Source organism: Camarhynchus parvulus, chromosome 5 (genome assembly GCF_901933205.1).
Source record: "Camarhynchus parvulus chromosome 5, STF_HiC, whole genome shotgun sequence".
Classification (NCBI taxonomy): domain Eukaryota; kingdom Metazoa; phylum Chordata; class Aves; order Passeriformes; family Thraupidae; genus Camarhynchus; species Camarhynchus parvulus.
The window spans coordinates 28,604,063-28,630,791 of NC_044575.1; the positions used below are offsets into that span (position 1 = coordinate 28,604,063).

General features: G+C 41.4%; 1 protein-coding gene across 3 annotated transcripts in view; it reads right to left on the minus strand.

Annotated features, from left to right (window-relative positions):
- Nucleotides 1-528: 528 nt before the first annotated feature.
- The window catches only part of RAD51B (RAD51 paralog B), a 395,953-nt gene continuing 369,752 nt past the window's right edge, over nt 529-26,729 (minus strand). For 2 of the 3 annotated variants that reach the window (XM_030948812.1, XM_030948814.1), the window contains exon 11: nt 529-3,740. In XM_030948812.1, the coding sequence (XP_030804672.1) occupies nt 3,589-3,740 (152 nt within the window). In that variant the 3' untranslated portion in view covers nt 529-3,588. The remainder of the gene's footprint in view (nt 3,741-26,729) is intronic. The other variant, XR_004060744.1, reaches the window with a different exon arrangement.

The following is a 26,729-nucleotide window of genomic DNA, read 5'->3' on the forward strand; positions in this document are numbered from 1 at the left end:
GCTGCCCTAATTTTATAATTTTTCCTTTCTGTTTGGAAGGAATTTGATCTGAAACTGAATAATGAGAGTTAGGGGTGAAGTGAACCCCAAGGCATGGAGGTGTGTTTTACAGTGGTGCAGCCATGGTCCTATCAGGATGTGATCTTTTCAGCTGTTGTTCATGGTGGGCAGTTGCTGGCAGAGAAACTCTGCAGGTGCAGCACCATTTAGACACTTCTTCCTTTGTGTCAGATGTTCAAGAGCTGTCCATGACCATTAAATAGGGAACAGTCCTCTGACATCTTCCAGGTAAAATGGAAATGGGAGATCCTGAGCATTTGAATTATGAAAGATCCCAGTGTGTTACCTGCAAGCCAGTGTTTTAACCCCAGTGTCCTGGCCAAATTCCAGCTCTGCTAATTACATCCTGCCTATGTGAAAATTCCCCTGCATTTGTACACTGCTTTCTTCCTCGCTTGTTTTCAGCAGCTGTGTGGAGTTGCCAGGTGCGGCGAAGCGCTTGCCATGTTCCACCTCAGGCCTGGCTGCCTTTCAGCAGGGAATGAAATGAGCACTGTGCACAGCATTTGCACTGAGTCCAGATCCTCTGCAGGAAAGAGTGCTATAGAAGCAGCCTACCCAAGGACCAGCGCTGGAGCCTTGTCAAAAAAGGTAACAGCATTAAGAGGCCAAAGGTTCTAGCGCTGGGGTACATCATAAGGTCACAGGAGAGACAGGAGGACTGATTTTCCTCCCAATGTCTCTCATCTACAAGGGCTAGAATAGCTGGTACATACTGATCTGGTTTTGGTAGCTAACTGACTTCAGATTTGTTTGCACAGTGCAAGAAGCTCTCGGTCCTGCTTACACTGGTCACTGTCAATATACATCCAGCTTTGCATGTCTGCTTATCTCACAGTGTGAATGAGGGAAGCTAAGGGGAAAATAATTTAAGAGCTTTAAATCTATAGATTTGTTTCCTTGTCTTCCACTTCATCTCATACATATTGCTTTTTGCTTGGCCCTGTTGGGAACAGCTCTCTTCAACTAACCATTAATCCCTCTGGTAAAAATCCCACTCATACCACTGGAGAAGAACTGGCTGACAGATTATCCCTCTCTTCTGAAGAGGTGAAAGAGATGGCTGCAGCTGTAGTTACAGGATGCAAATAAAAAGAAGCAGTAAGAAATGCAGGTCACACACAGAAGGATAATGAAATTACATCTATTCAATACAGGAGTGACTTATTGGCTCATCTGTCCAATCTTCTTGTCAGCCAAGCTCTCTTGTTGATGATGGCATTTTTACCACAGTTCTCCCTGAATATTATATGGAAATACATACAAACATTTTTGAGATTGCTTTCAACAGAACACCAACTCCACTGGCAGCAATGGAGGCAGAACATGCCCAAGGCAGATAGAGCAGTGACTTGATTTTTTTTCCCCACCTCACATCCCTCTTTGATCTTTTCAACATCTTAATTCCATGGGACAGCAATCGTGAGCAAGGGGGAAAACCCAAGGTTGTCTCAAGGTGTGATGCCAGCATGTTTTCACTATATCCTAGGAAGGGAAGTAGAGAAAGTCTTGGAAAGGGAGGGAATGTGTGTTGTTTGTGGTGTAGGAATGTGTGTTGTTTTTGGTGTAAGACAGAAAGCTGGGACTCAAAGACCCAAGTTCTCTTACCATGCTGCCCCTGTGACCTCAGCAAAGCACAACTATTTTAGTCTCATTTGCCCTCTCTTTAAACTGTACTTGCTTCATGGGGATGAGAAGAAGGGGATTAAGCTTTAATTCAGTAAAGTTTGTAAAACATTTTAAAACTTGATGGAAATTTCCCAGGTAGTGCAGAGAGCATTGAAAAGCTTATCTCCCTCTCCAACTGCAAACGGCTCTGCAATGTGACCAAAATGAGTGAAAACTCCTTGCATTCTGGTGTTTATAATAATGAAACCCTCTAGCTTCCCCTCTCCATCCTTCCATGTTTTTTTTAAATAGGGAGAGACAGCAATGAGAAATTTTAGTCTAAACAAAGTGCAGTTGCTCCCTGGAGACTTGAATGCATCTCAGTGGAATTTTCCCTGCCTTCAGTCTATTGTACTTCTTAAAGGTCCTGGAACCAGGCATGTGACTGTAAGAGCAAAAACCACTTCTCTGTCTGAGTGCTCTACCAAATATTTACAAGATACTCAGATAAAATGGCTACAAGCAAGTTCAGCAGGGTTTGAGTGGCTGGTAGTGCAGCACTGTCAAGAAGAAAATCTAAATCTTAGCTAAAATAAAATTAAAATTGCATGTTACAAAGGTCTCCTCAAAGCACAAAACTGGTAACACTGAAGCTGCAAAATTGCTCTTCCCTAGGGTGAAATGTATTACTTTTAGAAGTAGCTTATTGAAATGCAGTAGCTTCCTTGTTGTGATGGAAACTTCCTTGTTACAGGAGAGCTCAAAGCTGTGTGAGCAAGTGTGCAAGCAGAGAGCTGCAGAGATGGCCTCTCCATGCCATCCTGTCCGGTGCCTGGGAGTGATGGAACATCAGCTTCCACATCTCTGGCACTACCAGCCTTAACAGTGTGCAGTACTTTTTAGTAGGGGCCACGTGCTCCCAGGAACTCTCTCGTCACCCCCAGACTGCCCAGCAAACAGCAGATGGCAACCTGCCTGCCTGGCTGCCCCAGGGGGCCTCACTGCAGCTCATTTCCTTGCCAGGTTACTTCAGCTACTTCAGCACTACTTCAGACCTCTCACATTTCTGTACAATTCTCAAGAGGGTGCTCAGGGAGGCTTTCCCTGCGATGGCAGAGGACAGAAGCAGCCTCTCAGGCCAATGGTGCCTTCAGCAGCAGCTGGCACTAACTGAACCCATGGCTTTCCTGTCGCCTTGAGAGCCAGGAGCACATCCTGATCACAGCACAGCCCATGATGCTTTTAGTGGCCTTGAGCAAGTCATACATTCTCTAACTATGTAAGGTGAGAAAACAGTTCTGTGGTTCGCAGTCATGTTGTGAATACTTCAAAAGTGCTTTGAAGACAGAGAAAGCTGAGCAGCTGTAAAACACATTGATCTTCCCACTGTCTAGATTGCTACCTGTTCTCCTAACATTCTGAACAGTCTGAGCCCAGCTATTTGTAACTCTTACATCATCTCTGATGATTTCCAAGTGAGTTACAGGAGTAAGTACTTACTGTACTATTGCTTTGTAATCAAGCCACTGAGTGGGCTTATTATTCTCTTAAAAAAAAAGAAGTGAACATTTCACAGTGTTTTAGGCTGTGGACACTCCTGTGCTTGGCCATTGGTTCCTCCAAACTGATGAGATGGCGAGGTGATTTAGGAAGGCACATGTGGCCTACACTTCTTCAGTACCATGTATGTTGTTCAGAGGCTTTTATTATTAGGTAACTTAAATTAACCTAAACAAAAGACAGGTTTTTCATAAGTTCAGAGTTAAGTATGGCCCCACATATACAAAGAACAGCACTTGCTTTTAAAGTTAGTCTTTGAAGAGACGAAAGAAGAAGAATGTTCAATCTCTGCTTCACCAGATTTTTGAAAACCAATGTCATCATTCCTTCAAGTCTTTGGGGAGGTCTCATTTGTCCTTTCTATAGAGTTGATGTATTTCTTGAAGTCTCACCAGTAGTGCTGGGTAAAGCAGCATCATGTAAAGTATCTTTCAAGGCAGTGTTCCTCACTTGTATGGGCTGCAGGGCAGGATTGGTTCCTTCCCAAACTAAATTAGTTTGATCCTTTCGATCTGAAACACACAATAAAGACAAGACACCCCAATCACAATATTTCTGAATGAGATTGCAAAGTTGCCGTTTCTCCAGCAAACAACCACTTGGAAACCCATTTAATACACAAAACAAATCAAGGTAATAAGTTCACTATGAACTAATGGTACAGATCTGCTGAAAATGGATTGATGTGCATGTAATGATCCTCTTTTTTCTGCCTGTCTGGTTGTCCTTCTAGTTACCAGTGTCCAAACTCTCCTTCTCATTCTGGCTGGTAAACTTTCTGATGTGCTCTAGAGCCAAACTTTAGTCTGGTTGAGGCCTCTTTACCATTCTTTGCCAGAGCTCTCCAAAGGCCAGCATGTATTTGCTGAGAATACTGTACTTGCCAGGGTACTTGCACCACCCTAATTTTCCAATAAAACTGATTTTTCATAGCCAGTACCTATGAACAGAGAATGGGATGTGCAAGAAGATGGACATTCTCTACTACAGCTCATGTTTGACAGTTCAAACACATTTTCTAGAGTTAAAGAGAGCACATCTAATAGCAATATGTTTTCTAACTAATAGCAAATTGCCTTGGATTCAGACAGAATATTATGGCTCCACTTTACATGCTCTATTAATACCTAGGCTGAGATCAGAGCCTGCTCCCAACCAGTATAATTGGCTCCTCTTCTAGGCTTAGACCTCTGTCATTGACAGACTGTAAAGTGCTTTGGAATGAAGCAGTCTCTTTGTAAATAAAGGATATTATATGACTGTGATTAGACACTTTATGTAGAAAACAGGCTGTTGTTTGTGAGAGGAAATATTTAAAACCAAAATGAAAGCCTTTCTGAGCAACCTGCAAGGTGACGAACACAAACTGAAGAAACACACATAGTTACCAGGACCAAAATATCCAAGGTACCAAGCATCAGTCAGATCATGTCATGTCCTCAGGTTTGCTGCTATTAATTGTGTTGCAAGGCATCTCAGGCCTATTCAAAAATGTATTTCCCTTCCAGTCTCTGCAGCTGACCCACTGAGACAAACTCCTCATAGCATAGGTGCCTGAAGGACTCTGCAGAATAGCCAGCTCCTACCTGGGCTGATCCCTACTGTGCTGTACCAAAGCTTGAAGAAAGTCAATAAACCTGAAAGGAGGAAAGTAAAAGGCAGGATATTTCACAGTAACAAGCCATGATTAACAGAGGTGATATTGTAGAAAAAACACAAGGCTTATTACACAGGTTGTCAAAGTAAGCTGTGTCTCAGTTTTCCTCTTGCTCTTTAGCCCTATTTGTTAACTATACCAAAAAGCAACTACACTAGAAAAGAGCTGCTCCTATAGCTGTCCTGGTGTAACCATACTGACAATGATGATAACTCTCATTTCCCATATTCCTCAAGGGAAATATGCTACACTGACAAAAGCACCTCTAAGACTGTTTAAAACAGCTTTGGTATTTACTGCAAGACACCTAAAGCACCACCCAACTGTACTTAATGTTAATATAAAGCTGGCTTGACAACCCAAAAAATGTATAGGAAGTCTTTCTGTGAATTTATTGGGAGAGAATAAGTGAAGTTGTCTATATTCCATCTAGCTTTGGGAGAGGGCTGACTGGAAATGTATCTGAGAACCTATTTCAATAAAAAGATAGGAAAGAATAAGAAAGCAATTCTTTCCAAAGAAACAGCTCATAGTGAGCCTCTGAGAAGTCTATATTCTCATCCTATTCAAACAAGCAAACAAACAAACAAACAAACAAATCCCCAAGCCCTACTCTCTAAGCGAGGGAACAGAAAATACCACCTGTCTTCAAGGACAATCCAGGCATTCCATAGTCATGATATACTAGGCTTATGAACATTGTCATTCTTAGTGCATAGAAGATAACAAAAAATAGTTTTGTGGTGTCATATTAGCCAACTACATTTCTGAGCTTTAGATAGCCCAGTAAATGTGCATTTTCAATATGCTGTCTCTTCTTGTTTACTTGTTTGTTTCTGTTAAACCATGATGTTTAAAACAAATCACAGGAATCTTGGAAGTTTGTTTAACACCACTGCATTTGAACAGCATCACTCAGGAATTCCAGGCCAAACGAGTCTCAGGTTTTGTAAAGTGGATGACCATAGTTTTTAACTACAAGAATACCATAGCTTTTTTCTAGTTTTCAGTAAGGTCTATTTTCTACCAAACAGGGTTTGTGTGGGAAGCTATGTATGATACCACCCATCCACAATCACAAATTATAAAACATAACACAGGTTTTTTTTTCTGGAATAACTGCTGGTTACTAACAGGTGCTGAACAGTTCCCATTGATTTTGTGTGGAATAGCAATACCCAGTTGTATCTGTACCTGAAGCAGGCCTGTGTGCTACATAAAACTGCTTAGATTTCTACACAGGCTCTGATTTGATCTTTTGTTATCTTCTCCAAGTGATTCAACTTGGAGAAGTGGCCTGATTATATCATTATAAGCAAGGACATGTAACCCTTTCATGGGGCTAGAAGCCATTGCAAAGTTATTTGTACTGAACACATGCAAATCAGCTTCAGTTTGAGGTAGTCTGGGGGAAGTCTGGGGGTATTTCCCTGCTTTATGTAATCATTGTTGCTTCTTAGCTTCCTCTATTCACATAGCCCGGAGACATAGGCTTGACACCGCTTGGTAGTTTCTCAAACTCAATTTGAAAGCAAGTGTCATGTGCTTAGTGACCTACAGCAGTCCTATGGCTTTCAGTAAATCCTCAGCTGCTGCTGCAATCACATCTGGAATGGAGGAGGCCTGAAGGAGCTGTAGGGGAATAACGCTACAGACTTCATTTGCTTCATTTGCTTCATTCATACTTTGACAGTGGTCGGCAGCCAGGAGGATCTGTGTGCTACCCCTCAGCTCTAACTCTGGCCTAGCCAGAGCCCTGATTTCTCAGTCTTCAATCCACACAGAGTGAGGCAGCTCATACGTGGTGAGCACTGTCAGTTCACTCTCCAGACTGTGGGGCACTTACGAGGCCGCTGCACACCAGGCTGCAAGCACACAGAACTGGCTGCCCTCACCTCCCCATGTGGAGGTGAGGAACAACACTCACCTTACACCATCTGCTCAGGTGTCTTCAGGCCCACCAAAGATATTCACTGAAATTACAGGCTGGACAGGTAGAAGCTTCAAGGCAAGTAAGAGAAACCCTCTATCTGTCCCTTAGCAGCCCACAGAGAGTTCTGACACCCAGGTAAACCTGCTCCAGGCTCTGCTGGGTATCACTCCCCACAATGTCTATCATGCTGTACACATTGTGATGTTATGATTCCAAACTGGAAGATTTATAATTCAGCAACTATTTGGTTTCTGAGAAACACACTTACTGAAAACCACTAAGCTAAGGGAAATAGGACAGGTGAAGTAAGCCTGGTGGCACTGAGGAGGAAGGAAATCTCCCTGCAGTGTGCTGATAAGAGTGTGCTTCATATATACAGTGTTCAATCTGCACAATCTGCAACTGGGAAAACACAGGCTAGCTGAAGGAAATTCAGCTCTGGGCCCTAGGGACTGAACTAGTCTGTTAAAATGCTTTGTTAGTTTTATTTATCACTGCTTAATTAGGATGCTTGACCAACACACTGGAAAGATAGTAACTGTTAAATATTCAACAAGCTGACCTTTCAGTTACAATATTGCAATTCTGAATAAAGTTCATGGAAAGTTTGTCCTTCCTAGGTACTCCAACAAAGCCAATGGGAACTAGACTGGGCCAAAAAAATAAAAAAGTAAGAAAAAAGTAGGGCAGTACTGTGGAGACCTGCTTAAAAACCCAAGTCTTGCTATGGGCTCATTGAATGATCTCAGACGAGTTGTTTCCTGCCCTGTGCTTCAATTTTTCCCATCTGTAAAAAGAGTACAACAATGTTGATCTTCCTTGTAAATTGCTGAGATGAATGGCTAAAAAAGCAGTAATATATTATTAATTACTTATTATTTCTGAGGAAGAAAAAGCATAAAGTCATCAATCTTTCAGGGTTTTCTCAATCCTCAAAAAAAAAAAAAGCACAACAATGTAAATTTCACACAACAGAAACTTATGGCAAATTACTTTTAAGAAGAAATAGTGGGTGCACAATGAAAAGAAAGTTTAAAGTGAGCAGACACTCAGGAAAGCGCTCCAGATGGTGAAATGAGTTAGGCTGCAGAGCAGGCTCCCACAGGAATACATGAAACCCCCATTGTTTGAGACATGTGAAACTGAATTCCTCAAAGTGCTGGTATATACAATACAAGGAATCATTCTACACTGTCTCAAAGTACAGTGGCACTGTGATGACTTGAGAGAACTGCACCTTCCATTTCTTCAATTTTAAGAGAGAAGTGACTCTCTCTGACTATGGAGAGCTGTAGACTCATTTATCAATATAGTATCTGAGGAACATCTTCTGAGCAGTAACTACACTGTGTTTTTGCAGGAGATGGATTCATCAACCCTTAACAGATCTTTCACATTCCTAATTCTGATATCTGAACTTTGTACGTTGAAGAGGGCAAAGAAAGCCCCCCATTCTCTGGGAATTACAGTGTGTATCCTACTATTTATTTCCTTTATCACAATCTAAAGAGAAACTGAGTGGCTTGATTTTTACAGGCAGTGGTTTGCAGAAGAAATACCATTATTTTAATGGGAACCAAATGAGCAAGCATTACATAAATGGCATTATGAGACACGGAACTAATGCTGAAATGTTAAATGCTTGGGTGAAACTCATCAAGATGGGAACTGACAGCAGCGTGCTGGAACATTGGGGTTTCTCCACACTAAAGATACTTCTGCAAACATTCCCCAGTGCTGTTAATGCTAGTTCAGCTCCTCTGGAGGTAGCTCTGGAGGGCATCTGACTTCTTCTGTTGTTACGGGCTTAAAATCTTAAGACTATCTCTGAAATCCAAATTCAGAGTTTTGGGCCAGTTTTATTGATAGAACTTGGTCAACTGCTTGGAGCGGGCAGAGCAAGAAAACTTTTTAAAAGGAGCTGGAATTAAAGTTTTAATATCTTCATTTCCTCTCGATCTCATACCTGCTGGTACACAAAAACATGCTGTGAATTGATTCAGTTGGCAGATGAGCACTAGTGATCCTGTTTTACTCTATTCACTTGGGCAGGACAGCCATGGAGTGCTCCTGATCCCTTCTCAGGTCCTTGGGCAGGAGAGCTGGTGCCAGGAGCAGCAGGATGTGCAGCCCAGCATGCCTTGCCTGCTGCCTCCACCGAGGAGGGCTGGCACTGCCTGCACTTCCCCCGCCCCGTTCCTGGCCAGAGACTCAGCAATTTCCTCAGGAATGAATCATGAACAAAAAACCAAACAAGAGCTATTTAAGAAGGTTTCGTCCCCCTCTGGAACTGTCCTGAGCAGTATCATATTCCTGACAGTTTATTCTTCAAGAATTTAGTCATCTAAGGTTACAGTGACTCATGTGATAAACCTTCTGCCCATTTCCTGGAAAGAGTCTTGCATGGTTCTCTACACCTTGTGCCATTTTCCTTCAGGGTCTCAGTTCTCACTTCATTTTCATATAGTTCAGCTTTCCTTCAATTTTGGGGTGGAGGAAGAAAGCAAAAATTTCTTGAGTGTACTCAAATTTACAATGTAACCAGAAAGCAGTGTGGTGAAAGAAACATCTGGAAAATAAAGATGGATACTGAACCAGAGAATCTCTTTTGGAAGTAGTTGCCTCTTGGGCTGAAATCTGGTTAGAAGGAGCTGCTCTATAAAGTGCTGTGCGGTCCAACATGATCATGAATTTAACAGGGCTGTACCCTGTAAAATGAAAATGAGAAATATTTGAGGGCTCTCTCAGATCATTGCTTGGGTAGGTGTGACTCACCCTGGGCAAATGCCACTGATGACAAGCACCCTGACACAAAATATTGAATGAATTGTGCTGGATGGGTACCAAAGTAACCATTTTACATACTTAGGCCAATCTGAAAGAAACTTCTGTGCAGAAAACAACTGCTTCCTTTCCCTGATGGAAGTTCAAAAGCTGCTCACAAAGAGCTTGAAGGATACTTCAGCAAACTCTGATCTAAGTGGGGCCGTGCGATGCCCAGACCATCCCTTATAACCCATACAGAAGTGATACTGCTGCATGTTTATATTACAGCCAAAGCAGGGAGTGGGGGTTTAGTGTTCTTGATAAAATATCCAGAAACATGTGAGAGTCTGAGTGCATCAACCTCATTTCCAAAGTGTGAAACAGCTCAGCAGCAGTGCCAGTGCACATGACAGATCAACTCCTTCTACACTTAAGGGGACAGAGAAAGCACCCTGACTTACACTAACTTGCAGCAGAGATAGTTAAGGAATTTGCAGATCTGTCTGACAGGCCCAACATGTCCAGTGTTCTTACAGGATGATTTCAGTGCTCAGTTATACCAGTGTAGCTGGCACGTGTACTGGTGTGTGTGTGTACATATATGTATGTGTGTGTATATATATATACACACACACATACACATGTCAGTACATATACACTGACATGCATCAGAAGTCTGTTCCCTCTAAAGGGATATAGTGCCAGGCCAAAGCTGGCCTGACATTCTTATATTTTTAAAAAAAGTAAACTCCTACAAGCCCTGATTCCAACAGAAATGTTTCCATGATTTATTTTAAGAAGAGAACATTCCCCTGCAGTGCTCACCACAACCCAAACATTGCAGCACTGTGCAAGAGCATGAGAATCAGAGAGGAAACTTAAGAATCTATTTTCACTGCCTCAGAAGAGAAATAAAAAGAGTAAACAAACAGGAAAAGCAGTGAAAAATAAATTTTATTTTAGTGGTGGCTGTAGTGTTATCTGCAATATAGCTAAGGAGAGTAGACTTGAAGCATGCAGGCATTTCTATTGATTTCTGCAAGACATGACTAAATGTGTGATGGGCACTTATGGGAGCCATCTACATTGTAAAAAAGAGATTTCTTTTTCTTGGGTTCACCCTTCCTTCTCCTCACACCTTACCTTTTACGTCTGAGAAACTGTAGACTAGAAGAAATTGCCTCGCTGTTTTCAAATCTAGAAAATAATTCAAAGCATGGGCAAGCTATGCAGAGAACAAATTCCTCATTGGTGGGAGAGCACTTAGATCTTGAAAGTAATGGGAAGAGTCCTTCCTCTAAATATCTGGAGCCCTCTATTGTACAGAAAGAGGCACCAGCCCTCAGTGCTACTGTTTGTTTCTTTGCTAAAATTTGCAAGAGCCAGCAAGCCTTAGAAGGAAAAGAAGGGGCATATGTTAAGAGAAAGAACTAATGAGCAAGCACAAGTTCCTGGCATAACTACTGGCTGCAAGCACACATGCATGCAGACATGCACACACAGCACACAGTGCCTCACTCTGAAAGATCTGTGTATGAAGACAGAGAAAAAAAGTGAGTGAAGCCTGCTCAAAAGGAACCATAAAGACTGATCTTGTGGCAGATTAGTGATTTCACCAGAAAGTTTTTGGAAGCTGTAAACAGGAAATGGTTAAGTAGAAGCAGGTCGAGCATGCTGATTGAAGGAACAACGCAGGAAATTGCTGAGTGTCTCAATGGATGCAAAAAACCCTGCTCTTTCGCTCAGACCTTGGCAGTCACTGTAGGTCCACTCCACCTTCTCCTGGTCCTCCCTCTCTACCTTTATCTTCCCAAGCTACAGTCTCAAAGTCTGCAAAACACCTTTTGCTTGAGTAATCTGCTCTTCTTGAAATTTGAAACCAGTTCAGGACAGTTGGGATGTTCTGCTTGGAAGACAAAAAACAAGAAGGACTCACCTAGTTCAACAAGAATGAGTCAGAAGTACCCAGCAGTACCCACTGCCTGCCAGGAGTTTCAGGTCTGAGGAGCCTGAACAGCATCTCTGGCTACTGCCCCAAGTGCTGGATTCCCAAGTGTGTTGTAGAAGAGTCAATCAGAGAAATATTACTCCTCTGGCCCCTTCCATTCAAGGGGGCTCCCAAAGCCCTAAGCTGTAGGGATCATTCTCCATCTCCACTGAATCACAGTCCCTTCTGGGAGAGAGCACTGCAGCTGTTTAATAGCTCACAGCAACAGCACACAAGCAGATGGAAAAGAAAGTGAAATGTACAAGAGGCATTTTTTCCACTTTCCTTCTAACCTTTCCTCTCTCCTCCTTGTCCACAGCCATTTGTGCCAATTCCAGATACTCCAGATGTGTCACCAGTCTGCAGAGGCTTGGCTCTGGAGATAGGGGTCTGCTTGCCAATTGCAGCCTTCCCAGTGCTTTCAGACCCAAGGGTCAAGTTCCTGCTGCCACACTCTCATCCCTGGCTGTGCTGCCAGATGTGCTGCAGGATGAAGTGCAGACATGCTGGTAAGGAACAATTCTGCTTTCTTCTAGAAGAGTATGATGCTGATATAAAATTGCTTAACATACACAAGACACTCTTGCCTTCAAAGTATACTAGAAGTCACATTAATGCTGTGAGAAAAGTGAAGAAGTAGATGGATTAGTTTGAATCATTTTGACCTTGTCTACATCTTAAGTATTGGATGTATTGGTAAAGCTCTGTTGACAAACTCTCACTTAGATATTTCGCCTCCTCTCCTACACATACATTAAAAAAAAATCTGTTTTTTCTTATATTCTGAGCAAAGAATGGCAAATGAGCAACCATGGAGTTACAACTGCACAAACAAAAAGATTTTTCTGGCAGAGAAATCTTGCAAGAAAATCCTGCTCTTTTTTGACATTGTTATTTTGGCAAAATTTACCAGGTGTTACTGGGAGTTCAAACTTTTACTGCTTTTTCTGTATCTTTTAAAACAGAGAGTTAATCTATACAACCCAACACTTTTTAAGCTCAAACTCTTAAATCCTAGTCTAGACAGGACTTTTGGGAGTAAGGTTTAAACTCACCCTGAGCAATCTCCCATATCCCACACTTCTGCCCAGGCCAAACCTTCCTGGGAACGTCCTGAGAACAGTTGTGATCAGAGACCAGCACTCCATACTGCTGTCCCCATGGGAGGAAAGAGGTGGCACTGCCAAGGAAAGGTTGGTATGACACCTTCTGCAAGTGCTACCACACTTGTTTAGGTTGCCATGGGACAGAAGTGGACAGAGAGGGTGTGTGCTATCAGCTTCAGGTGGATGGGAGGTCAGCTTCAGGTAGTTAAACCTGGGCACTGACTTCCAGGAGAAAACAATCTGTGATTCATACAAATCTAAGAAACTGAGAGAAAATAATTGGAATGGGCTGAAAAAAATAAACAGGTGCCTCTTTCCTGCTCCTTTCACAGTTTCAGCTTTCCTGCATCCTTACACACATTTTTTTGCACTTAAGTTGTTGAGAAAAATAGCAGGAGTGAGGTTCCTGGTATAATTACAGTTTGCTGAGAAAATCACAGCCCACAGCAGTGATTCCTTTACTGCTAGAGACAAATGTTGCTGAAGTCTAATCACAGGCTTCCCACTAACCAGCCCTGAGTCTAATCTGTCATCAGCTGAGAGGCCGCTGGCTCCCGCCATGCGTGTGAACCCCAGCTGCTGAGCTGGATCCTCTCCCCTCATGCAGAGCCAGGCAGTGCCAGAAGGAGGGCATGTTTCCATTCACTCCCTGCGCTCAGTTACAGAGATACCACAACTTCAATGTGCTGCTTATCTCTCCTCCAGGCCTAGTATCAAAGCCTTGCTGGAAAGGGCTCAAGTGGTTGTTTTCAACTTACAGTGTGTAGTGACTGCAGTTCAAAAATACAATTTGAGATAAGTTGAAGGAGAGCCTTAGTAAGAATGGCCTGTAGCTAATGTGTCCTTCCAAAATGTATGGGATTTTCTGCCTCCTAAGAGGACAAGGCTGCACTCAGTCATGGGTCACATAACCTCCAGATGTTAATAACAAGATCCACAAGTGGATGAGTGCTGATGAGTACAGAAATAGGAGGAAGAGAGCAAAGCAGAACTGGGCATATTGAAAAAGGTCAGGAAAGGGCATACATGCAAGAGGGGATTGAACAAATCTCTCCTACGTGTCACAGGCAGATGACATTGCCATTAAATGTTTTGTATCTGACATTCAAAGAGCACTGGGCCACTAAGAGCACCAGGCCATATCTTTGAACTTCTTTGTTGTGGTGAAAGAATCTCAAAAATCAACAGATCCCATCAGTTCAGAAGTGCCCCTGTGCAGGCAAAACTCACTGAGGTACTGGATTAATATCTTTAGATTGGATTCTGATTGTGGAAGGAAACTGGCTGAAGGAGTCTATTTCAAAGGCACATTACTGCAGCATAAAGAACCAGTGAGAACTGGGAAAGTCCTTAAGCTGGTAAGGACTTTCAGCATCTGTAAAGTTAACAAGTGCCCTGAAGTAACAGGGGAGATGGTAGGTGGGGAGGCATAGATTAAACAGCTGTGTTTTGCGTAAGGAGCTCTTAAGCAAGGCATAGGGGAACTGAGTTGGTCATCATTTCTGGTCAGAAGCAAAAGCATATTAAACAAGGTGACTTTATGAAACAGCCTGTGGCCAACCCAATTTCTTTGTGTTTAGCTTTTTCTAAATCTGCACACGGTAGCTGGGCACACACTATAATAATACTCACCAGATCTCTGCAGCAAAGGTGTGCAGGGCAGCATCTCAGCTACTGACAGATCGAGGGAAACAAAGTGTAGCATGATGTGTCAGAGAGGGGGAAGAAGTGACTCACACAGGAAAAAAACAAAGCAAAGATGAACACAGAGCATAAGAGAAGTGGCAGACTGTTGGCTGTAAATCAGTCTTCTTGCATTCAGAAGGGTGGGTATTATGGTGAGAGAAGCTGTACTTGACAGTAATGGAAGTTCAAGGAAGCTTGATTAAGATTAAATGGCAGTCACATGCCAACTCAGAAAAGAGGCCTTAAGACTAAAATCAAAGACCGGAAGTGACTAAGTAGGTCAGAAGCTGTGGGTAGTGAGCTGCACAGACTAACTGGGACTTGGAGCAACTGAGTTAGCTCTGCTAAGTGATAACAACACAATCTCACCAAGTTTAACAAATCTGACTCTGAGATCACCTTCAAGGCCTTGATAGCAAATCAGAGATTGCCGAGTCCTAGCTGTATCTACATCAGAGCAAATGCTGTATCTGTTTTAACAAGAGATCCGTTTTACAGTCACTTTTTGACCCTGCCAAGCTTCCTGTAAATAGAGTGCTGTTTTGTCTGAACAGGATTTCTTCTTGAGGAGCTGGGAAAAATGAACAGACTAATAGAAACCGTGAGACCAAGAAAGGCTGCTACTGCAGGTTGAAAAGACAGATGCAATGAAGAAACTTCTTTCAACTCCTCAATTCAGCGAGTTTTTGATTCGAGAGCTTTGTTCACATCCAGAGCAGCCGGAAGAGAACAGTCACCTTGTATTTTTGTACCTGATGAGAAAACTCCAGATTGTATGTGTGCATTGGGACAATTCAATGTGTGCCTATTCCAACTTCAAAGAGGCTTTCAGTGCTCTTTAGATGTAGGGTGTGAGGAAGGGTGAGAACTGCTAATGCTAGCCCCATCCTCATTAAATCTTTGCCCTCTCTGGAGCAAGCATGCAAGTGGAGAGAATAGATGATATGCATGAGCAACTGAGCATCTGTGATCTCATGACCTTTGACTGTTGTATTATGGGAAATGTATTCTCTGGTTGCTATGCTTTTCTAATTCATTTGTATTTTCCTTCAGTGACTCCCTTGTATTTTCTATGGTGCTCCTGCGTAACGGTTTCACGGAACTACAGATATCTCCAAGTTAAGCATGCATACAATGGCTTTAATTAAATGTTTGTGGGTATCCCACAGTAAAGCAGGGGAAAGGGAAAGCAAACAGTTCTGTACTTACTTGTACCTATCCCTTCTGAGCCCTGGCTTGGGTGGAGGCATCAGCACTATTGCCATTAAAGACTATTTCTAAGCTATTGTGAAATAAAGGGCATCAGGTCCTGCTGCTCTGCATGCAAGCATTTCAGGCATTTCACTCTCATAAAAAAGCTACAGGTCACCTATGAAAGGTACAATGCTAAGATATTTTAGACTAGGCTAGAGGAAATAAAAAATAAACTAAGGGAGGCACTTCATTGGTCCACTTACTAAAATTAAAGACTAAGATTAAAAATATCCTTAACCATTCCTTAAAATACACTAAGATGCTATCGGAAGAGTAGGACAAAAGCATCTTCTTTGATATTCTGATATTAATATTTTCTGTTCTCTGTGCCATTAGCACAATCTCACTCTTGATGCCACCCTCTAGAATGAAATAATTATAATTATTGTTATTATTATTATTTTATATGGGAATCTTTGCTTCTTTTATAAGCAGTTAACTACACTTTTCTTATGTACAGAAGAAAGCTGTGAAGAAATTTGTTTCCATTACAGGCATTTAAAATAAATATACATGAGGCAAATGAAATTTGGAAGGGGAACTTTCGGCATTGCAAAGATGGAGGAATATGAGTAATAAGAGACGGGATACAAAGGTTATTGGTTAGTTCTTTGAGTCAAATACAACGCAATTTCACAGCACATTAAGTGTTTAGAGTAAAAATCTTTCTCTTGTATGATATGGAATAGTTAGCAGTATCTGCAAAGATAACTAAGAGGTCTAACACTAACAATTATTGCTAATATTTAGTACTAGTATAAAGTACTTGTCTTGAGCTTTTCAATGACTGATGTCACTATTAGTTCAGAGTTGATACAAACTAATGTAAAACCACTTTAGCAGAGCTGTACATATTTTATTGCAAATCCATCTGCCACTTTTTCGTGGCTCTCAGAGACAACATACATCAGAAATTTCAAGAATAATTGCAAGGGTAGAAAGAAAAAATAAAGGCCAGTGTGATGGAGAATAAAGAACCCATGCTTCTAACGCTGATTTTGGTTATTTCCCCACACTGAGACCAGAGGCATTGCCAGTTTTTGCAGTCTGACATGCTGGATTTGGGCAGAAGTTGAGCAGAGCAGGGGCTGGGTTAGGTTTGCTGGAGCTAGAGCAGCAGTGACTTTTTAGGAGGGAACAGAAAGCACGGGTTGTTTTCCTCACGTAGCAAGGCACAAACAACAACAGGGTTATCTGAGAAGATTGAGAACTGCTGACATTAGAAACAGGAACTGGCATCTGCAAAGTTGAGTAGGAGTGGGATGAAAGCAGTCTGACAAAGCAAAGGAGGAAATGAGAAGGCCAGGGAAGATCTAAAATTGTGAGCAGCTAACAAATGCTGACAAATACTTGTTTTCTCAAGGGTATGATCCTGAGCACATTCAGGCCAACTTGAAGATTCCTACCAGGATTTTGGATATACTCTAAGTGAAGATTTCTACTCTTTGCCTCTCTCTTTAGCTGCAGTCTGTTTCCACTGCATCTTCAGAAAATGCCTCTCAAAAATACACCTAATTTTGATGATGGCTGACAGTAAAAAAGGTTTATTCTGAAAGTTGTGTGAAGAAAGATCTACACTTCCCCCTCCTTCACTTCTGCCACCTCAGTCTGATGCCTGTATTCCAGTCTGTCAGTTTGGATGGCCAGTGACCTGTAGCAAGGATGCAGGGCAGTGGTACACAGAAGGCACACAGCCTGGCCTTTTTTGGGTTTCCATTCTGATAATGGAGGGGTTTGATTTTTGTTGTTTGGTATTCTGAATTATTTACTCAAGCTGTCCTGAGCACTCTACTCCATGTAAAACAAGACCTGGCATGTTCTCAGGTTTATCAGCTCCACTGCTCCATCAGCTTAATTTTTATTCATTGCCTTAGACTTTTCTGTATGCCACATATTTTTTGCTTAGTACTGTTTATATCTCACCTGTCAGTCTTCACTGTTTCTTCTCTGTTTCCTACTACATTGCAGCTGTGAAACTCTCACATCAAAACCCAAGTTACTATTTTGTTTTCCATTCTATCTGGTACTCCAAGGACTACTTCTGCCCTTCTCCTCTAGTAGTAACAGCTTATCTAAATCACCAAGGCTAAGGCCAGGAAAATCGATGCCTGATTTTCTCCCAGGGCTGAATTTTTATGGACAGTAATTAGTTACTGTTTTCACCACACAGGTCCCAAAAATACCCACACTAATTAAGGCCCACAGGGATATTGGTGCAGTAATCTTGGGCAATCATAAGCACATTTAGGCTTCTCTGGTTCTTCAGGTTCCATTTCCCTTTAGAAAGTTGTATCTACGTTAATTCACCAAATATGTTAAAAACTTGAAGTTAAAGATCAAAGTTCAGTGCAATCCTTCTACTCTGTGACCTAAGCAGTGCAGTTTACTGACAAATGCTCCCCCAAGTTATTTGTGATAAAGAGAGGGAATTGAAAGAGAAGAAAATAGTGACTGGTGATTTCTTTACAACTTCTTTTTATTAGCTTGTTTTAAAAGTAGTTTGGTTCCCCTCAACACACAAAAAAAATTCCTATTCCTGACATAAAAGCAGTTGCAAATGGTTTAGCAGAGCTTTCTGTACACTGTGAATGCAGTGCTCACACTACCTGTCACCCCATCAACACTCCAAACAGACTGAGAAAGAAGAAGAAAGGTTGCAAAATGAGTATAAATACTCTGCATGGAGCCAGTAAGACAGCAAAGTCACAATCGTGGAAAGGAGAATGTCAAAAGTTAATCCCAGGTGTAATACCTCAGAAGTCAGATGCACGTTGTGAGAGGTGCTATTCAGTTAATATTTATGTTTTGTTTTCGCTCTGTGAACTTTAAGGCAGACCTTAGCCAGTGAAAGCTGAATTCTCTGTAGATGCCTTGCACTACTCTTGTTGTGTTTCCAAGTTTCCTATTCAAAAGCACATTTTTTCCCTTGTTTTCAAATGCTTGCTGGAGTCTTAAGACATTTTAAACCTAACAATAAAACACCTGCATTTTATTAAGACTTGAGACTTAAGTTCCACCTCCCTCAATTTTACTGAAATGTTTCCATTAGACAGGTTAACCCTTTCATAGTCAGTTTTGCTGTCAAAATGAAGCTACGTGCCTGCTACATATAGCCAAATTCCACACTCCTATACTGTATTTGGAGGAAAAGAAAACCAGTCCTGAGACACACCCAGAGAGCTCCATCCTGTGCTGACTGGCAAAGGGTGCAGAACCACAGCTGCAGAGGCTATACTCTCCATAGAAGCACAACAGCCCTGGAATGACATGTCTGCTGGTAAAACTTAAAACTGAAATGTACTTACCAACCATTTTTGTTTCAAGAAATTTTTGAATAGTGTCATAGAAACTTCATTCAACTAAATGGGAAAACTTACTGTTCTCTGTGTCCCTTCCCTTTTGTCCTTCCAATGTCTTAAATGAGAAACAGAGCAGCACTATACAGTGATTTTTGTGCCTGTATGTCCAATAATGTTATTCCTATATTCAATTAGAAAAATGGCAGCATGTGAAGTAATTGCCCAAATTCATGCAGTAGTTTAGCAAAAGAGCTGATAAATTCAACTGTCAATGCCCTAAGCAACTGCGTTGTTACCCAATTAATTCAGCTTTCTGATAAGCAGTCATTTCTAAGTCCACACACATCACAAAGCACTGCACTGCAAAGAGCAACAACTGCTGGCTATTTTACCAAATATGATCAGTTCTCTGAAAGCAGGAGAGAAAGTAACTTAATGCAACTAGACAGGGACTGAGGATCTGTACATCATGAGTTCTGATTCCATTTCTGTTGCTATTTACATGTTTATGGGCATGTAACTCTAGTTCTTTATGACTCAGCTTCTCATCTATGCAAGAGGGAGAGTAATTCTTCACAGCCAGCAGGTGAATCATGAGGTCATAGACTTCTGAGATGATTCTGAGTCAGTCATTCATCTTAGGACTTAAGTGGCACACCTATACAGGGCTAATTGGACTAATATGCATCAGACCTGCATGGAGATCACAGATTCAGAGGTTTGGAGATACTCAAATACCATGGCTATACAGCCATACAAATTCCTAGGATAACCAGGTAGGTAAAGACAAAATTAGTTGCTACCCTGTATATTTACCAGTATAATTAATTTAATTGGTGGTTATTATTTACACTATCTGAGGTATTAGATACTGTTCTGATTTATACCAATACATCTCTACAATACTGATACAGGAAATATTATCACATGCCCTGGCAGTCATAAAGAGAAAAGTACAAAGTTTATGCTGACCTTGTAAACAAATAATTTCCATTCATTCATACCTACCAGTATATGATTTCAAATCTGTGTAGGTATCAGTAATCACTGGAAATGGCCTTTATCCTCATGGCAGAGATAGTTTTAGGACATAAGCCTATTGCTGTTGCATATAAAGTCATGTGATGTGGGGAGCCAGCAGACTGGCACACGCAGCAGTGAAAGTCATGTGGTGTGAGAGTAGCAAACAGCTCCCACGCCCTCATGCCAGCTCTGACCACAGACCAGGAGTGCACACTTGTGTTCCCACTGAGGAGCACACCTTGCCTTGCCTGCTATTAGGGAAGACAAAGGCTGACCATAATTTATAAAGATAATCTAGCATGGAATTTTTCACATTTGAGTTATGACTCATAAGATTTTTACTTTTCCATTCAGTGTAAACATGCATAAATAATCATTCTGAATTGATTTTAAATGTAGAGGTAAACAGCCTTTCAAAGTCTCTCTTTAACCAAATTGGTGTAAATCTCACATTTGTTTGAGTTTACACCCTTTAACTAGCATTAGGAGGCTGTGATTTATATTGCTGTGTAAATCACATCTGCTCATAAGCTGTGGTTTGAAAACATTGCACATCTGGGGTATCAAATGTGTGCAAATTAGAGAATTATATGACATTACCAGTCACTTGCATGCAAATGTAAGCAATGTAAGCTTCATTTTTTGTGTAGTATTTGAAGTCATGTTATTATGTAGTGTAAACTGCAATCATCTACTACTCTCTACTTAGACAGCAATCCAAACAGAGATTTGTAATCCCTTTGCAATCATGTTCACAGAGCCATATACTCAGGTACCCCATCAAGAATGTAAGTTACAAACTGTTATGTGCCCTGAAGCATGCTTAGGGCCCTTCTTTATAGGTGGCCTGGTCACCATACTCATTACTTTTGAGTAAATTAAGAGCAGGGTTTCATATTTTGTAGTTGTGCCTGTTGATAAAAGAATCAGCAATCTGGGAAAACAGAGGTTTTCCAGCTTTACTTCCATCATGTATCTGTGACTTCTTTTAGAAGTCAGTACCAGAATGACCACAGCCAGCACTTTCTTATCCAGGATCTGGAGGCAGGGGTGGGGAGCTGGTACAATCAATCTCTTTCAACACTGTGAAGGGGGTTGGTTGTCCCCTGTGCTGTATTTTTCTTCCTCCAAGTATCTCAAAAGACAGCGTCAGCAAGACTTTCCTCTTTCTATTCCATAGAATTGCTCCTATTTTCACCTCTTTTTATGTAAGTACTTTTAAAATCTAGTAATAGCAATGTTCTGCTTTAAATTACAAGTTGATTTCTTTTCCGTCTTGACTGCATTTTTCTTTAGACAAATACTTGTACAGAATTTTCATCAGAGGACCTAACATTACTTATAAGCACCGTTAATGAAGCCAAACAAAACAATTATGCAAAAGCTGTTATCATCTTTATGTTTCATAGTAAATTATAGATAAATGAATACATGACTCAGTCAAGGTTGTACCGTGAATCAATGATAGCAGCTGGAAATGTAGCCCAGGAACTTTGACACCCACACTTCTGCTGAAACTAAGTGCCCTGAAAACACCAGGACTGTCTCAGACCTATTGTGCCCTACCAACATTTCTCTCATATCACTGAAGCCTTTTTAGGCCATGAAAATTAAAGAAAAGGAAAAAGAATGTAAATCAGTGTCTGATAGTGCATTGTTTTCCCCTCTGAAACTAAAAGACTTTTTCTTGGCCTATTTTTTTCTTGCAGTAGATATTGGCAGGCTGAAAGTTGAAATAAAATAGGAAAAAATAACAAGCATATTTTGAGTGATTACTCAACTGGGGTCCTTTGTGACAGGAAATGCAGCTGCGTGACTAATGGGCCTGACTTTCTCTTGGCTTCCTTCCCCCTTCAAAGATCTTGTTTATTGCCCTAGCCAATTTTTTTTTTAATTGCTAGAAGCTAGAATTTTCCAGGAAAAAAAAAAAAACAACCTTGCAAGGGGCAAAGGCAGTAAATCTTAAAAAGATCAAGGGCTGTAGAGCTCTCCCTCATCTACTCCTTTTAGCCTTCCAGGCTCTTGAGTCACGTCATATCTTCCCCATTCTGCTCTGAACATGTGTCTAGCAGATCTTTCTGCTTTGCTGAGGGGAGGGAGTATGTGAATCACATTTATAGCATTTAACCCTGGAATTCATAAAGGAAGGACTAATTCCATTAAGGAAACCAGGGGCCTCCTTAGCCTTTTGCATGTTTTCTTTTTTATTACTTTCCCTCGCTCTCTCCTTAGCAGTTGTGTGTCCATACCCCATAATGACATGGCTGTTAAGTGTGAGCTATTGAGACTTGACACAGCACAGCCCCATTAGTAAGGGGCCATGGAGTTTTAAATGCTGTTTGCATTTGGCCTGCTTTGTAAGTCAGCTTTGTTGAGCTTTCTGGGTAACAGCACATAGGCCAGGACCTGAACCTCCCCTGAACTGGAAGAGGAACTGTGCATCCAAGCTCCATGGCAGGTCCTTAACCCTATAACTCAGTGCAAAGAAGCCCTGAGTTCCCTCTCAGCACCGGAGGGTGTTGGGCATATGGCTGGATAGAATCTCTATGGGAGCAGGGTCCTGTCACCCTTTGGAGATGCCCAGCCTGAAGAGCAGGGGTGCTGAGCCCTGTGTGGGGGCACAGTGGGCTGACTGAGCTCTCTGAGCTGTGAAGTGCTCCCACAGTCTCAATAAAGCCAACATGGCATTTAGTGGCCTGAGGGTGGGCACTGGGGCAGGAGCAGCTGCAGTGCCAGCACCAGCCCTGCCACAGAGGCAACAGGTACAGCTTCAGACTAATAGTGGTGGGTTTATTCCTGCAAGGAGGTTAAAACTCAACCAGACAGGTAAACAACAGCCTCAAAGAACATGATCTACAAGAAATGGGAGCCATTCTTTAGCCTTAAGACCCTTTTCTTTGGAAAGCTGGCGTATCAAGTCATTGAAGGAGAGTTTGAGGGCTACTCTGTAATCTGCAATGCTGGTAAGGTTTTCTGTGCCTGTAGCAGAGGCTAAAAAAGGAGGTGAATATATTCATTACCATAAACTGCACAGAGGAACCATCAGAATATGGGTATGCTAAAAAAAGAGATGGAACCTTTGCTTATGAACAGACCTAAAAGAATTGAATACATGTGTACAGAGAGATCATTTTCCACTGCCTAGAAGTGGAAAAATCTCTGGGGAAGTAACTGATGCCAAATATTTTCTTATGCTTCATGTGTCAGCAGGGTCTGGCAGAATCCCTTAAAAAACAGAGCATGCATTTTGTGCAAATTGAGAATCACAATTCTAGTGATTTAGATTGCTTCACCAAACTAGAGACATTTCTCCAAAAATACAGCAGATGTTTGATGGTGTACCAAGTTTTCAGCATTTACACAGATCAGATAATGTTAAGATCAGCAGAAAAAAACGAACAGAATAACACAGTAAAAATCAGATCTTCAGATCTGTCCTGAAAAACCTTAAACTGGGTTAGACAGAAAAAAAGTTAATTTCTCACAACAGCTATAAAATCCTGGCCAAGCTATACAGCAAAGTTACAGAGGAGCTAGACTGGGTGCAGAAGTGGTGGTCACCAGGATTGCTGGAATGGGAAATGTGTGTGTAACCTGGCTGCACGACCTGAGAACACGGAGGCACTGCTGCAAAAATGCTGGCAGCAGACTTTGACTACAAAGTTTAACAATTCCAGAGATTGAAGGATAATGGGGATGCAGCCCTGAGGTATCTTAAAACTACAGGAGACAGAGCCATCCCCAAAAAAGAACTAGCCTAATCCTCTTGCAGCTATATGGTCAAAATTGGAGATTACTAATTTCTGTGCAATGAATACTAACAAAAGCTGAGTGTCAGTGCATTCTGATAAAAAAAAGAAGGATTTGGCACTTGTTCGTGAATGTAAAAATTTCCTGTCCTCTCTTTTTGTCTTTTATGAGAAGACTGTTTTAGAAAACTGACCATAACCCACTTACTGCAGTTGCCAAAATGGCCTGGCAAAGCCCCCTCTCCTCATGCATACATGGATTTATTTGCTTCAGTTATAAATTTATGATTTGCAGATTGGGAGGGATTTGGTAGGTTCAAAACTAATCCCTCGAGCATTTGATGAAAAAGCAATGATGTAAAGTCCAGAGCTAGACTTTGTATGTGATGATTTCCTTAAAAATTTTTGCTTGTGATGATGATAAGACCATGTGGAAAGTATATGAGCCTGTCACTGAGAATATTCTCAGCCTTGTTGCTGACTTTGGGTGAAGTATGACTACTGTGTCCTGGCTAGGAAAAATTATATAACCTCTCTTGATGCTTATTTGTACTTCCCTGAGGTAATCTTACTACAAGGTAGTACAACTAAACAGGCAGCACAATATATCAAGCTTATCACTACACATCCTGTACCTGCTAAGGTAAACAAAATCTGACAATATAGCAGGAATAAGTGTCTTCAGCAGAGATGTCTTCAGCAGAATAAATTTAGCTGTACCACTCTAGTTCTACTACTCTTAGTCAATGAGCTAGTAGGAAGTAGTGCCAAAAAAATTGTTACTACTCAAAAGAATGTGGAATTAGGCTGTGATCTGATTTTGGGTCTATTATATCAGCGTATCAAGGCGGAACATATGAAGTCAGTCAACCACTGACATTTTGCTTGACAAAAAAAAACCACGAAACAAAAATGCATACTATTTTCACTCCTACAGTCTTTCAATTCCCTGACACCTTCAAAGGTGTCCTCAAAATCATGGAGGCCTTGAAGAAGAGTAAAGTAACAGCCAAGGCACAAAAAACTTAGAATAACATAACTTGCCTCCCTGAGGACTGTAGCTGTGATATTCCAGTATCAGAGACAAAGAACAATTGCCCAGTCCTCAGGATTCACCGAGCACAGTCTATGTGAAGTTGGTTGTAACTACTTGCAGTTGCATATCAGCACAACTTGTCTGAATTTTGTCTTGGAAAATTCAGTGACTTTACGACTTCTGACACTAACAACTGCCCCTTCCAGTCTGAGAATCTGACTGAGGCGCTACAAAGTTCTCATTTTATGAACAGCTGGATGAAACCAGATGTGTAATAAAGCAAATTCTTCATAGCCAGCCTAACCACTGGATGTGCAATGATGACAACTGCATTTCAGCCCAGAGGTGGCTGCATTTGAGCCATAGGGAAATAATCAATTTATAAACAAACATCTCAAGCACTTTGAGATGGAAACACTACACAGAATCAATTTAATTCACTCTTCTTATGTGACAAACTCATGTTATTCATGTTATTGTTTTCCTGGTTTTGCTATGCCAATCACACTGCAATTCCAAATGTCATCCCTCTGTGCTGGAACAGCAGTCTGACATGTTCAAAAAAACTTGCAGAATAAAAAAACTTGTGATGGAAATTGCTCCCGTGTGTGCAGCCTGCTCATACTCAGAAAGTGCTCATGTTCCATTTCTTTGTCTAGTTAACAAGAGGTATGAATATGGTTTTGAATTCTGGGTGCACTTTAGCCACTAGGAGCCTGTCCTAGGCAGTGTGTTCTGGAGCATGACAGTTGCCTTGCATTCAGGCTCCTGGCTGCCTTCATTTTCTGCTCTGATGCTCTCCTGACCCTGGAAAATCTCACCTCATCAGCAGAAACAATGAAACTGTATCTCAAAAGTTTCAAATTATGAGAGAGTTGGGAGATTTTCTTTCCCCTTTTGTGGAATCCTGCAAAAACAACTAAAAGGAGTGTGTTACCTAGACTGCCTTTGACGCGGGGAGTATTACTGAAACTAGACGTCAGATGAGGTCTAAATTAGGCATCTGCTAACTACATGATGTAGCTTCACCCAGAATGTAACTTGTTACACAATGGCCACATGGCCTCCTGTGCCTTTGCTTCTTCACCTGTAAGATGCAGACAGAAACACTCAGTCTTGCAGCAAGGAGTATTTAGAGTTCATTGGCATTCCTGAAGACTTTGGAGATTCTCAGATAAACAGTGCAGTATGAACAGAAGCCAGGTGATACTGTATCTTTCTCTTGGTGACACCCCCATGCTGTTGGTATTGTGCTCTCACATTGCTGAGTTAAGCTTGCTTGAGGGATTTGATTTCACTTGGGCTTAAAATCTTTGTTTCATTCCTCAGAGAGGATGCTGGAACACACGGTAAAGCACGGCAAATCTCGCATATCCAGAAACTTCACTCTCAAAGCCCCTGCTAACCACTTCCACCTGACCTTCCACAGCTTTTTTAATATACTCAGCCAAGGATAGTGAGAACAATTTAATGCATGCATGTTTTGCACACTCTGCAACCCTGTGCATGTTGAAGGTCAGACAGAGCATTCTCTTCCACAGCAAATGATTTTGTGTAGATGAGAAGCTTTGCTTTATAGAAAAAAACCCACTACTATATGCCCATGTGTTTGAAGATTTACAAGAAAAAGCAGAATTTCTAGCTCTTGATAGTGAGGCATAGTTACAAGTCTGGATACACATTTTGCTTCAGGAACTGAGTTCTATGTCTGTGTGCCTTCAAGAGGCCTTGTAAGTACAACATCATCTTTGTTTTTCCATCTTTAAAACTGGGATTATAATATTCTCTCATAATAGAGGGGGTTAGAAATATTCATTTCTAGAACTTTTAACAAATGTTAAATATCAGTTGTTTTGATCCTATTCCATTTCAAAGAAGCCCTGCAATTCTTCCATCCTCTCCTGTTAAAAAGATTGTCTTCTCTTGCAGTCTTTAAATTATTTAATTAAATTGTACAGGCTATTTGTATGAGCCAACCTCTTTTATGTAATTCCTTTTTGTTGTT